Genomic DNA, 13582 nt, shown 5'->3' on the forward strand with positions numbered 1-13582 from the left:
GTCAGGGCATCTAGCACAGAAATAATTTCAGTAACAGTTTATTGATGCTAAAAAGGCCCATGCTTTGGAACTAAGGCTAGATCATCTGGAAGCAAAAATCTTAGAAAGGGTTATCTGGACCCGATGGAGGGAGGGATGCCTGGTGTGACACTGATCATGACCTAGTTCCTCAAAGATTTCCCAGTGTTCGGTGCTCCTGGCCCCCGTGCTGATCTTTAGGACTCTAGGTGAACACATCTGCTCTCATTGCAGTTGCATTTAGTGGGAAGAAGTTCCCTTTTGTAATCCAGGTTGTTGGCCATGACCATCTCCTCAAATTCACTCAAATTCTGTTCTCCACTGCCCCAAGCCTCATGGTCCAAAAACAGTCTTCAGAAGAAGCTGTTGCTGTTTCTCAGCTGTTGCTTGGTACTGATACTCTGCTTGGTCACAACTGTGCTAAATTTTTTTATTTCCTCACTGTCAGTTCTGATTCCTAAGAAAGCTGCTCTGTGCTGAGGGAGTGGAAAAAACACCCCACAACCTTTTTTTCTTTACTACCAAACTCTCAAAAATATATGATCCAGTAAATCACTTGTAATATCTGGTCCATAATGCACTGAAAACTGATGACACTCTAGCCATACACCCTGTGAGTGTGGGTTATACTGGAATAATATTTTCTAACATATCAGTGACAAAATGCTGCTTTGATTTACTAGCCAGCATCAAGCTAGTAAGTCTGTGACATATCTGACTTAGCAAGTCTCTTTTTTTCTGCCAACACTGAGAATAAATCCTGGATTTTAGGAATAGAGTATTGATCTATGTGTAACCAAAGATTGTTTCAATCTCTGTATTTCCCATTTAAGCATCGCAGGAATCTGGAGAATCAACAGAAAATAGTTTATCATCTAGTGCTATGCTTGCTGCACTGTCATGTTAGCTTCTCTGTAGTGAGAAACTTGAAGGCAATATTCAAGTAACAACTTGTTTCGGTTTACCCCTTTTCACCAAAGCTCTACATTCTTTAGGCACTCTCAGGAGTGCCTTCACATACGCATGTATAAAATGGAAATGAGTTAAATTGGCCTTTCATGTGAATCTCTCATGCTCCATCAGCATTTTTTTTTTTAATTTTTTTTTTGGTGGTGGTGTTGATGCTTTGTGAGCAGGTGTTTCATAGCCCCTGTGCCTGGGAAGCATGTTGCACTGGCGTGTATGAACAGGAGATGCTCTCATCAGATCTTTCTTTCTTTGTACTACCTTTAAGAAGGAGCTGGCAAATTCTTCTGTGCTGAACAACAGAGAGTGTAAGCTACTTTGATGTTGTGTAAGTTTGAACAGCTTCTAGATAGGTACAAATATGCTTTAAGATATGTATATCATCTGTACTGAACCGTGGTGCATGTTCTCACACTACCTCCATACCAATTCCTTTGCCTCTCATGTTGGTGATGAGAGGGTGAATGTGTCTGAGGAGACAGGGACCCACATTCTTTGGGACAAAAATAGTATCTTATCACACGTGCCTCTCTGACTTTTTATCTGGGATTTGGAAGCAGTGTTTCCATGCCAGTACATCAGTGCCTTGAGTAAGGCAGGGATGTGTTTTTCAGTGTCTGTTTCTTATTCTGTGTTTCATGCTGAAGTTAAGAATTATGTAGCAATGCCAAACATGCTAAGTATAAGTATATATTTTAAAACGAGGGTGTCCTCTTCCAAAGGTTTTCAGAACATGTATTTCCATGGTATGTGCATCCTATGAATATTTCCCACCTTTTACCCAAGTCCTGTGAATGCAACTCTTGTATTTCATGCATAAGGAAAACCAGAGCAGCAGTACTGCTCAAGGTGCATTCAGTAGCTAATTAAATAAATAAATCTACTTTTGAGTAAGTAGTGGTGGAGTATTGCTTCAGTTAAAATCCTTTAGCCTGCCAAAGAAAAAGGGAGATCCCCATAGGTTATACCTGAAAAAAAGTATACTACATAACATTGTGTTTCATATGAAAAAATAACCGGATGTAGAGTTTGTTGATGCATTTCTGTGTGAGCAGTGGTGTGATAATTCTGCTTAAACTTCAAAAATAGGGCTAAAGAGGTTCCATTGAGATTAGTCCAGATGTTTTGTAGCCTCACTGGGCCCCACCTGTACCTAAACACAGCGTTCCTTGTCAGCTGCCTTTAAAACAAGCACAGGTCTGTACTACTGCTCTACTACTGCAGCTCCTGGCCTAGAGCTAGACAACAGCCTTTCTATTTCTTCCCAGTTTGGAGAGTGATGAAGCTAATACACAATTCTCCATGTGGATTTACTTCCAGAACTTACTCCCGGACTGCTAATTCTGTGATTATATTCAAGGGGAGATTTTCACTGCAGAAAAAAAGCCAAGGTGCTTCTCAGCATGCCTGCTCACAGAGCTGACTGCAATGCAGCGTTGGAGGTACCCAAGTAACAGCACTGGCAGCAGTCTGCTGCAGAAGCAGGGCGTTCAGCATAGGCCAATTTACTCTACTCTGAAGGATTCATTTATGTGGTTTATTGGACTGGATTTGTTCAGAATCCTGCTCCATAAACCCAATTCTCTCCAAGTGAAACAGTGCTGCGTTTGTTCTGTTTTGCTATTACAATTTTGATTTATTTCTGGAATGCTGCCCCCAGAATTTTTGAGCCCTGCAACAGTGCAAATGGTCTTTGTTGATATTCCACTTTGTCAAACCCTTTCTGAAAAATCAAATACCCAAAAAGCACCTTACTAAGCTGAAGTGAAAGCTGGGAGTCAATTGAAGAACGTTCATATACTCCCAGGGAACTGATGAGAAACTGAAATGTGCTGCGCTTGTTTTGTTGCTACCTGTAGAGAGGGAGCTTCATGCAACCCAGTGGAAAACAATATTTTTCATTGTTTATCACTGATCAGGTTTGATCAAAAGTTTTACTATGATACAAAAATCTTATATATTGTGATCTAATATGAGCTGGAGTAGTAACTTTGAATATTTTTCTCTTTGATTTCATAAAGATGCAGTGGTGTCCCAGCAGAGATGGACCAAGTTCAATTATAAACCCTGATTTTTAATTTTTTTTTTTCCAGACCTTACATGATTTAGATAAAAGACATCCTTTTGAATGCTTAATATGCTTAATGAGAGAGGAGACAAGGATTTGCAATTAAAAATCAAAGTGACTGTACTTAAACTGCACACAAACCTGAACTTACCTGGTATTATCAATTTCCCTGGAATAATTCAGACATCAGTGAGCAAGCTTTCAGTGTAAAATGAAAGTGATATTCATGAGTTTTACTCTGGCAGTATGAAGAACTTTGATAGTCTAAAGGAGAGTTTGCCTCCTGAAGAGAACAGAAAGTATATGTATGTGTGTTTTGGGGAAAGATTATTACTTTCTCTTTTTTTGGTGGAGGAAGAGTCTATTTATTCATTTTAAGTTAGTTTATTTACATCACCTGATAAACCATAACAAGGTTATAACATGGACTCTAGACAGTAAAATATACTGTTAAAAAATCATATAAAAGTAGACGTTAGACTTAATGACTAATATCTGTCTTCATTGAAGCTTTTTTTTTCCCTTCCCAACTTCCTGTTGTTCACGGTGTATTCTGGGTGATATATGGCCAAGTCAGGTCGAATCATAAAGTCTGAATGGCAAGTGTGTTACTAATCTTGGGTGGTTACTGGCCTCTTTATAGGTGTTGACCAAAAACCCCAGCCACCAGCAACATGCTGTTGTCAGCTGTTACACTCTTACCTCAATTTTCAGCAAAAGGAGAACAAAACCTGCCTCCTCACAAAGGTCATTTTGGCATTCAAGCAATGCCAGAACATGCCAGTAGCCTGCATGCATGTGCTTTCCCTGTGCTCTGCATTGTGGTACAGGACGAATGAAGAAGGACGGATACTTTCCCTGTGAATGCTTGCTGCCACGCAATCCCTGAGCACCGCCGGGATTTCCAGGGGAGCTCTTCCTGCACAGCGATCTGCAGTGAAGTCGCCAAATGGCAGAGGGGTGACGTCTGTATTGGGTCAAAGAACAGGCTTTTCTGAGTATTTGACTTCAATTGAAATATGGAGGCAATGGGAAAGAGATCACCGTCTGGCTCATTAATATCCTTGTTTGGGTCTTTTTCTTCAGAGTTGTGTAAGGATTTCAGGGGACGGGAGTGAAAAAATATGAAAGGTGAAAGCAAGAGAAGCAGGGCTATACAGTAATGTATTTTGTTAAGTCCCATCTCCTTCATAACATAAGAGGAGAGGGAGGACTTGAGGGGAAGTTTCCTGAGAGGACTGCCTGAGAGAAAAGGAGATCCAAGGGCTAAAGAGAAAGAAGAAAGGACCCAAAGCGATTTGAAAGATGAGTCAAAGCTGGATGAAGTGAAAAGCGATGTCCCTTTACCAACCCAAACCCTAAACAAAAAGAGCAAGACAGGAAAAACGCACAGGGAACAGCAGGGAAGATCAAGGGGAAGAAAAGCAAAGAGGAAAGAAAGTATGCTGAAAGTACACAGAGAAATGGCAAGAGGTATTGCAATATAGGAAAGAGCAAGATAACCACAGGTTAGGGAACTGCTGGGAGTACTGAATTCACAGAGAGGGCTAGAGAAGGAAAAAAGGGTGTTTTCCAAAGATAAGACACTTAGAAGTGGGAAATGATAGATTAAAACCACCAAATTTCAAATGAAAGGGAAAGTAGTAATAGAGAAAGTAAGCTAGAGATGAAGGGGGGAAAAAGTGAGGGACCATTAGAATGACACCACTGGCTTGGGGAGATGGTTCATTATATTTGAGATGTGGTGATTTACTATACTTTCCAAAAATCATACTATTAGAGTTCCTCTGGAAGCTTGGCCTAAGCACTAAGCATGAGCTTCATGAGTGGAGCACGCAGTGTGAGAACAGCTGTGCACTCTATGCTTTTTTCCCCATATATTCAACATTTTTCAGTGATCTAAAACCTCCAATTATAACTTCTGGCACCGGTCTGGGTGCATGAGTCCTTGAGAAAATATTGAGTCAAGAGCTGGTAGGCAAACAAACAGCAGGTTACCAGCAGGTAACTTCCCATTAGCTTCTTTATTTCAATTCAATAAGAAAAGGAAATTTGGGCAGTCCCCAAAGCAAAACATTTTATTAACTGTGTGCAGCGTTATTCTGCCATGTGCTTTGGCTTTGAGGAAAGAAATTCTTAGTTAGGTCACTTGCACTTGTGTCTATGATCAGTTAATAAAACAAATAGACCACCTTGACTGCTGCAATTATAATCCTTAAGCCACTGGATATAAAACTAAACTTAGGTATTCACATTCTCCTAACAGAACTTGAAAATAACAGAGCGAGTCTAGGGGCAGGTCATTCCTTCTAGTCCAGAGACAAATTAAAGCAATAAAACATACTGTACAAAATAATTAACTGAATGCACAGAACTATATAGGTTTCACCACACAGAATGTAGGAGAAACAAGTGCTGCTATACATTATCCAATTTGTTGAACACAGTATTTTCTATTGATTTTAACAACTTATTATTTGCTGACTATTACCTAAGCTCCAGTGAAGGGAGACGTTAAACACAGAAAGCTTTCCTGCTAACCAATCATATTAGGAAATTGCTGTGAAGAACAAAACTGATCCTTGTCTCTTTAATCAAGCCCAGGAGTACGAAGGCCCTTGGTTAACCCGGGGCCATCAGACTTTTTGCACATTTGATTGACCAACTATTGGGTGCTGGCTAGGGAGCTGAACTGAAAGGACTCTAACCAGGTGACAGAGTGTCTGACTAAATTTTACATACCTGACAGTATCAGAAGGACAACCGAAACATATCTTTTCTTGTGTTTCTTCTGTGAGACATAGTCTTTCATCTATAGGATTTAGGCTCTGATTTCCCAGTTGCTGTTGGACATATTAAACAACAGCTGACAAGAGGTATCAGCAATACTTTGTGCAAAACTATTTCTATGTTGTCCTGCTTGAATTTTGCCTAAACTGGTGTCCTAGTAAATTTTGTAAACGCTGAATCCACATATCACAAAAACCACCCTTTTTCTTCTTTTTTTTTTGTTGTGTTTCCCATTTTGAGTCTTCCCAGAACACCTGGGAGTTAGAATCTCCTAGCTGAGTGCTGTTTCATGACAGCTTCATGATGTCTTTTCCAGTCATGTAAATTTATTATGGTGTCCTGGTTTCGGCTGGGACAGAGTTAACTTTCTTTTTAGTAGCTGGTACAGTGCTGTCTTTTGGATTTAGTGTGAGAATGATGTTGATAACACACTGATGTTTTAGTTGTTGCTAAGTAGCGCTTATCTTAAGCCAAGGACTTTTCAGTTTCCCATGCCCTGCCAGCAAGCAGGTGTGCAAGAAGCTGCGAGGGAGCAGAGCCGGGGCAGCTGACCTGAACTAGCCAAAGGGGTATTCCATACCATGGAACGTCATGCCCAGTATATAAACAGGGGGGAGTTGGCCAGGAGGCGCGGATCGCGGCTTGGGAACTAACTGGGCATCGGTCAGCGGGTGGTGAGCAATTGCATTGTGCATCACTGTTTTTTTTCCTCCCCCCCCTTCCTTTTTTTTGTATTCCTTTTCATTACTATTATTATTATATTTCATTATTACTATTGTTAGTATTATATTTCACTTGAGTTATTAAACTGTTCTTATCTCAACCCATGAGTTTTACTTTTTTTTCCTTTGCTTTCCTCCTCCTCACCCCACTGGGAGGGGGGAGGGGGAAACGGCTGCATGGTGCTGAGTTGCTGACTGGGGTTAAACCACGACATATGGTTTGGAATGGAAAAGGGCATTATTAACACACATTTCTTCTGTTGAAGTCATATCTTGGAAAAAGTCAGTTCCTAAAGCAGATTGGACCTGCGTGAAAATTGAGGAGGGAGTTTCTGAAGGACATATGGGTACTGCAGGCAAGGGGGCTGGTATTTCTGTGGGTGACCGGCTCTCTTATGAGCTGCTAATGGAGTGGTTCCTCAACAGTGCTCTGTGGTGGGCATTTCCACTGGTAATGTTTTGTCAGGCTGTCTGTAGTAAAACCAAGATCTTGTTCTTTTTTCTTTTTTTTTTTTTCCTTTAAATGCCAGGAAAATAAAGGAAAGAGGAGTGATAGTAATCCTGGTGTCCTGATCAATTCCAGTTGCAGATGTAATGATATTTTATCTTTCAGATTTCCCTTGCAGCTTCTCTAGAGTGTTTTCTGCTCTTGACTGTTTTGTAGTTTTGCTGTGATGCAGTCTGAGTTCAGAGGTGGTTGCATTGCAGTGCCGGATGAACCAGTTCCTGTATATTTTCTGTATTAATTGAAGTAACAGAACACTCTACACTCTCCTGTAGTGACAAGCACTTAAGTAATGCATTTGTATCAGTATTCTGGTTTTACTTATCTTCTGTGATTGTCCTCAACTGTGATCATACCAGGCCAATGTATTTTTCACGATTAATTGACACAGTTTTAATCTGCATTTTACTCTGCCAGAAAAAAAGTGAAAGCTCTCAGGTATTCAGCAGAGTTCACTGGTATTCAGCAGAGTTCACTGATTTCATAGGAGGTAGGGGAGAAAATCTGTCTGTAAGCTCTGTCATAAAGACATTATAGATTTTAGTGTTCCAAGTTCTTTATAAATCAGTGTCTGGAAATTGCAGATATACCTAAAACAGATTTTGCCTATTTTAATATCGATATACAAATTACAGACCTTCCATAATGCATAGTTCATATAGGCAAAAATTTCTAATGAAGAAGGGAGGTCAATTTTTGGCTCTGCCAGCAAAACAAGAGAGCAAAATCCATTCTAATAATGATGATAGAGGGGATAACAAGCTGGGAGGTGGGATGATCAGAAAGAGATTGTAAATTGGATATCAAAGGAAGCAGAACATTGACAACTTTTCCATCTCCATCATTTTATATCTGAATGTAGCAGAGTGAATGCTGTCATAAGAATAAATAAAAGAAACTGCAACTGAAGTACAAAGCACTATAAATGACAAAATTCATATGGTATGAAGATGACAAGTACTGTGCTCAATAGAGAGTTCCCATCACCCATATTGTTCTACACAAATCAATCAGAATTAATGTGAGATTCTGTTATTGCCTGATCTATTCTCTCATTTCAACTATCAGAGACAGAACAAAAGAAAAAGGAATTAAATGCAGAAGCAACAAATATTTTGCAGAAGCGGTTAAGCGAGAGGTAGAGCTGAAGAGGTAGCTTCATACCACACCCATCTTGCTGTTTCAGCAATAGTTACATTTGCTCCTTGCTGCAATGACAAGCTCAAATTGTCATCAATAAATGTTGATTTGTTTTCACCTAATAACAGTAAGCAGCTCCCACTCAAAATCAATTTTAACTTTATTGGCAAGGCACTGCACATTTGTCTTCGCCATGACTGTGCTGCATAAAGGAACAATGGAATTAAAAATTAAATGCACAATAATTGAAAACAAAATGTGCCTTTTTAAAGGAAAATGAGTGCTATGCTAAATTTCCAGGAATCAGTTATGTTGGGGTTTTTTTCATTAAAAAGGTAGAATGGGTCGGGCTAAAAAGTTAATTATATAAATATGTACACATTAATGTACGTAATTAAAAATGGACTTTAACCTCAAAAGGATACAAAGGCTCTTCAGTAACTTCCTAGGGTTTTAAATCTGGCAAAAGCGGTACAGTTTCTGCGGTAATTATACTTCCAGCACATTTGGATATGCTAATTGGATCTAAGTTCTAATTAGTTTCTCTGTGTGACTAAGAACGACAATCGCCAAATTAATTTAATGCACTTTTGTTCTGAACTTAGTGCCATTTTCAATATTTTGAATACAGAAAATGTAGACTATCAAATGCTTTGCTTTATAGGATGGCAGTGGTTTATCACATACGGTGTACAGTGCACACACTTCAAATACATTCACTACATTTCACTGCATTATTACAGGTAACACACTTCAGCAATTAGGTTATTCAGCTCAAAGTGTTGGAGGGCTTTGCCAGAGGAGTGACGAGGACCTGGAACATGTCAGCAGTCCATCCATACTGCTGTGAACAGCTAGACACACTGTGGATGTATAGAAGAAGAAGAAATGGCTACTATAATCTGTTGTTGGTCTTTGTGATCAGATGTGAACATGAAGTGAGGAAACAAAGCAGTGATAGTGTGTGCTTTTACTTACAAATAGCTATTGGAAAGATGAGTAATTGCAAGAGATGAATATGATGCCTTATACTTTAGTCCCTCCTCATATCCTATTGCTACTTCCAATGATTTCCGCTGGATTTCTGAATGCAGTAGATCCTTCATTTAGTTATTACTTGAGATTAAAAGTATGGTCAGCATTATCCTTGCTCACTCCCTGACAATAGTATAACCTTAACTTCAAAGTGGCAAGAATTAGGACAGCTCTGAGTACTTCTGAAAATGGCAGAGAGAAATGACTACATTGTTTTACGGCCATCTCCTGTTGGGAAACATAGAATCATTTAGGTTGGAAAAGACCTTTAAGATCATCGAGTCAAACCTAACCTCTGTATCTTCACGGAAAGGTTTGGTTTTTTTACTTTTTGAGGCACCCATTTCTTAAGGAGGCATCTTCAAAGAATTTATATGAATAAATTGAAATTAAATTATTTGGAAGTTGCTCTAAAATAGGCTAGTGGGTGTAATGAAGAAAACAAATATTTCAAATGGTCCACTTCTTAAATTGTTAAATGTGTGTACTTGGAGTTTGTTCCTTGTTTCTGGTCTCACTTTGAAAGATCTATGAAACACATATACAAAGGCTTTTCCCATGAAGGACTGAAAATAACACTTTCTGAAAATTTGTGTTCAATCACGGTCAGCAAAGGTACTCACTCCCCTTCTTTCACAGACCCCTTGAGCTGGTTCAGGCACCCTGCCATTTCTGTGACTGTGTGTTAAAGTACAGTAATGTTTTGGATGGTTTACAGTTGATATTTCTCACAGATTATAGGGTTGAATTCTCTGAGAGACTAGTCTTAGTAGAGGCCACTGGGCCCAGCAGTAACCTACTGATGTTAATCTTGGTTTTGTCAGAGCAAGACCTTTTTGTGCCTTTAAATAGGGACATGAAAACCACCTGGGTTTAGAGGCTTAAGTTAGCTACCCGCGTCAGATGATGAGCATCCCTCCATAGATTTCATGCACAGTCCATGGAGAAGGCAGTTCAGAGCAAGAACTGGTACCTGCAGGTGCCTACCTCTTTGACCGTATAACAGGTTTACATAGGCAATTAGTTTACATGCCATAATTGAGACTCTGCTCCAAAGTCCTCTGAAGTCAGTCATTGTCCTTCTGTTGGGTTTTGGATTTAACACTGGTAATTGTAGAGGCCAGATGAATGTGGTAATGAATTAAAAAAATGAAACCAGTAATGTTTGTATGTGGTGCTAAGGGATAAGCGGTTGGTTGGCCTGTTTCTCTGTACCCAAGGTAAGCATCTACCATCATGTAAAAACGTAGGCAAATTATATTTTCAGAGAAGCTAAATTACAGGTCAGTATCTACTAAATTCAGATTGAAAGACAGTTAGTCCTAGAGAGGTCCCTGAGAAAAAGCTTCTGCCTATAGAAGCCCGAGAAATACGATAGCACCAATGCAAAGCATCTCGTAGCTGAATTCCTTTTTCTGCATTATCTGTTGCAGTCCTTTCTCAATACTGTGATGCACCTATCCAATGGTCTTTTCCTCAGTCATCTTTAAATATGATTTTTAACCTGGCTAAAAATCACTGCTGTTTCATTATCAATGAGTAGTATAAGCTTTAATTAAAACTAGTGTAATTTCTTTCATCAGAGTTCTGCTAAGAAAGATGGGCTGGAGCACACAGCATGCTAAAATTATGGTAGCTATTATTTCTCCAATTAGTGTATTACTGAAAGTAAGGTAGAAATATTGTTATAGCCACACTACTTTTTAAAAGTTTTTCATTAATACAGAAGTCCTCCCTGAGCTCTTCTAAAGCAATACATGTACCCCCAAACCCTGGATGCTGTCATCCGTTGCACACTGGTATTTAAAACACAAACTGATATCCCTAATTGCTTCCTTTGCAATTTAAAGATGAATCTGTGCTCAAGCCCTTCCCTGACTTTCCATCCCATTGATTCCAGAAGGTGTTCTGTTTATTTCGTACATTCCTGCTTAAAGCCAGCTAAGAGGAATGTCTGGCAAAGTTTTATGGGTAATGAGAAAATGATTTCTGTTTTCTCTTTCAGCTTGGCTGTTGGAATCCCATCACTGGTCTGAATGGGTCACTAACAGACAGAAAGCTGGAGAATAACATGCGAGGAGTGGTTCTGCGTGTGGTGACTGTGCTGGTAAGCAGATCCTCATCCTTTTGCACTAGCAGAAATGTATTTTCTTCCTCTTGCCTCATCTTTCTATTAAGTACACCATTTTACCAAGAACTTAGTCGGTGTTCGAATGTCTGATTTCAGCTTGTCAATACCAGAGCAATGGAGCAATTTCCACAAAATAAAATTATTTATCAGTACAGTTCATTTCAGAGTGAATCAAACACATTAAAATCCATTTCTTCCACAGACACATACTAAATTAGATAACACAACCATAAGAACTGATAAAGGGCAACTTCAAGTGCCCTGTTAGCTAAAGTTACCTAGCTGAAACTCTAAATGATTCATGAGATGTACCTGCCTTCCAATTACCTTGCCAAATTGAGTGCAATCTGACACAAACTGCCACACTCGGAAAATATTCAAGGTCAGCCTAGGATGCGTAACATTAGTTCAGTAAAACATCTACTGTCCGCTCCTCACTCTTCTTCAGCCAGGTTCTACCCCTGTGTGAACACCTTGCATTAAGCAGCTGCAGCAAAGTTGTTGGTTTAAAGCTGAACAGACAATGTCTACCAGAATAGGAAGGTATTCTGTGATGTGAGGCCAGTGTATTCCCTGTCATAAACTTTGGCTGCTTAAGCAGAAGTTGTTAGAGCGGAAAAAAAGAAAGAAATAAAGAAAAAGAAATGAATATGAGACTTATAGGCCTCTTTGGACCAATGCCCAAACACAAAGTTGACCCAGGGCTGCAGAACTGTAAAGGTTATATTGAGCTACTTCCCTCTCTCTACTACCTACTTGTGTTTTTCATTACCAGTTCGCTGTTTGAGGGCCTGCCGTTTGCTTATAAAGAACAAGGCAAGAGTGGTTTCCACGGTTTGCATTGCTGACTTTGCGTGATGAAGGAAAAGGCTCAGTCAGGGGCGGAAAGTGAAATTACCAGAGCATCTCAGTGCCACAGACAGAGCAGTTTTGTACCCCTCCAATTGTTTTATGGGTCTTTAAAAGCTATTATCTGACAGGGTGTCCAGTCTGTTCCAGCTCTTAGTACACTAGAGAACTTCCCGTGATAATATCTACAAAACAAAACCCCAACCAAATAAGAAGGATGAATGCACAGAAAAAGACAAAGCAGTAGGGTGGGTTTTTTATACTTCAATTGCATGTTCATCAAAATAGCATCATGGTGGCAGTGGCTGGTCTTTTTGTTTTGCCTGATACTCATGTTAATTGATTCAGTATAATTTTCTGTTGACAAAAATGATCTGTGGATGTTGTCTAGCAAAATAAATTTAAATTAGTGTCTTGGACTTTTTTTCATATTTCTTTTTCTTCCCTCTCTCCCCAGTCTATTCCTCTGATTTCATCCCCAGTTATTTTAGTTAGCTTGCCAGAAAGCATTCTTCTTTCAAGTCATTATAGCATGAATATTTAGCAACTTGCAAAAATACAAAAAAGTCATTAGTTATGCTGATAGGATTCTATATTAATAATAAAAACAGAAGGCAGACATTTAAAGTTCAGCACACAACACATGGCAGTTCAGTCTTGTCATTGCAGTCCTCATGCACGGCCTCACGTGAGCACACAAAAGCCATTTGGTTTTGTTGACTGTTTTAAAGCACAAGTGGTGACAGCTTCCATGCACAACTAGTGAAAAACACGATTAGTTTGAATTGTGCTTTGTTAAAATCTACTAACTTATCATTTTGCTAACTGACTCTCATTTTATGTAGAATGCACTGAAGGCAATATATGGGGAAGATGCAAATGATTCATATTGGCTTCATAGCATAAAACTTCCTTTGTTCTCTTAAAATTGTAGAGCTTTGCATGGCTGGTCAGTGCAATCTACACAAAATCAACTGTGAGCCACACTACAAATCGAGGTTCGTTTGATTTTACTCAGCAAAAATGAGAGGCAAGGATTTTGTAAACTGCGTGAATAAAGGGAGGAAGCAAATACTTATTTAAACTCATGAGCCAGAACCAATATTTTTCACTAGCAGTTCCCTTGACTGATGGTACTTTCCCCTAAATGCCAGAAATCAGGAAGATAAAATACCATTTCTCCCTCATCCACAAACTCTAATGGCTGAGAGAGAGGCAGGCAGGCAGGCAGGCAGGCAGACAGACACTGACAGAAAATCAAGCTACTAACCAAAAGCCTGAAGTGGACAGTGCAGATGCCAGAACTGCAAAGTGCTAATTATTTCTAACCTCTTCTAATCTTTGGATATCCACAGATG

General features: G+C 39.4%; 1 protein-coding gene across 2 annotated transcripts in view; it reads left to right on the top strand.

Annotated features, from left to right (window-relative positions):
- GRID2 (glutamate ionotropic receptor delta type subunit 2) overlaps positions 1–13582 on the top strand; it is a 743870-nt gene that overhangs the window by 572078 nt on the left and 158210 nt on the right. For both annotated transcript variants that reach the window (XM_050895938.1, XM_050895939.1), the window contains one exon: positions 11250–11351. In XM_050895938.1, coding sequence (XP_050751895.1) covers positions 11250–11351 — 102 coding nt within the window. The remainder of the gene's footprint in view (positions 1–11249; positions 11352–13582) is intronic.

This window comes from Gymnogyps californianus, chromosome 4, assembly GCF_018139145.2.
Source record: "Gymnogyps californianus isolate 813 chromosome 4, ASM1813914v2, whole genome shotgun sequence".
Lineage (NCBI taxonomy): Eukaryota > Metazoa > Chordata > Aves > Accipitriformes > Cathartidae > Gymnogyps > Gymnogyps californianus.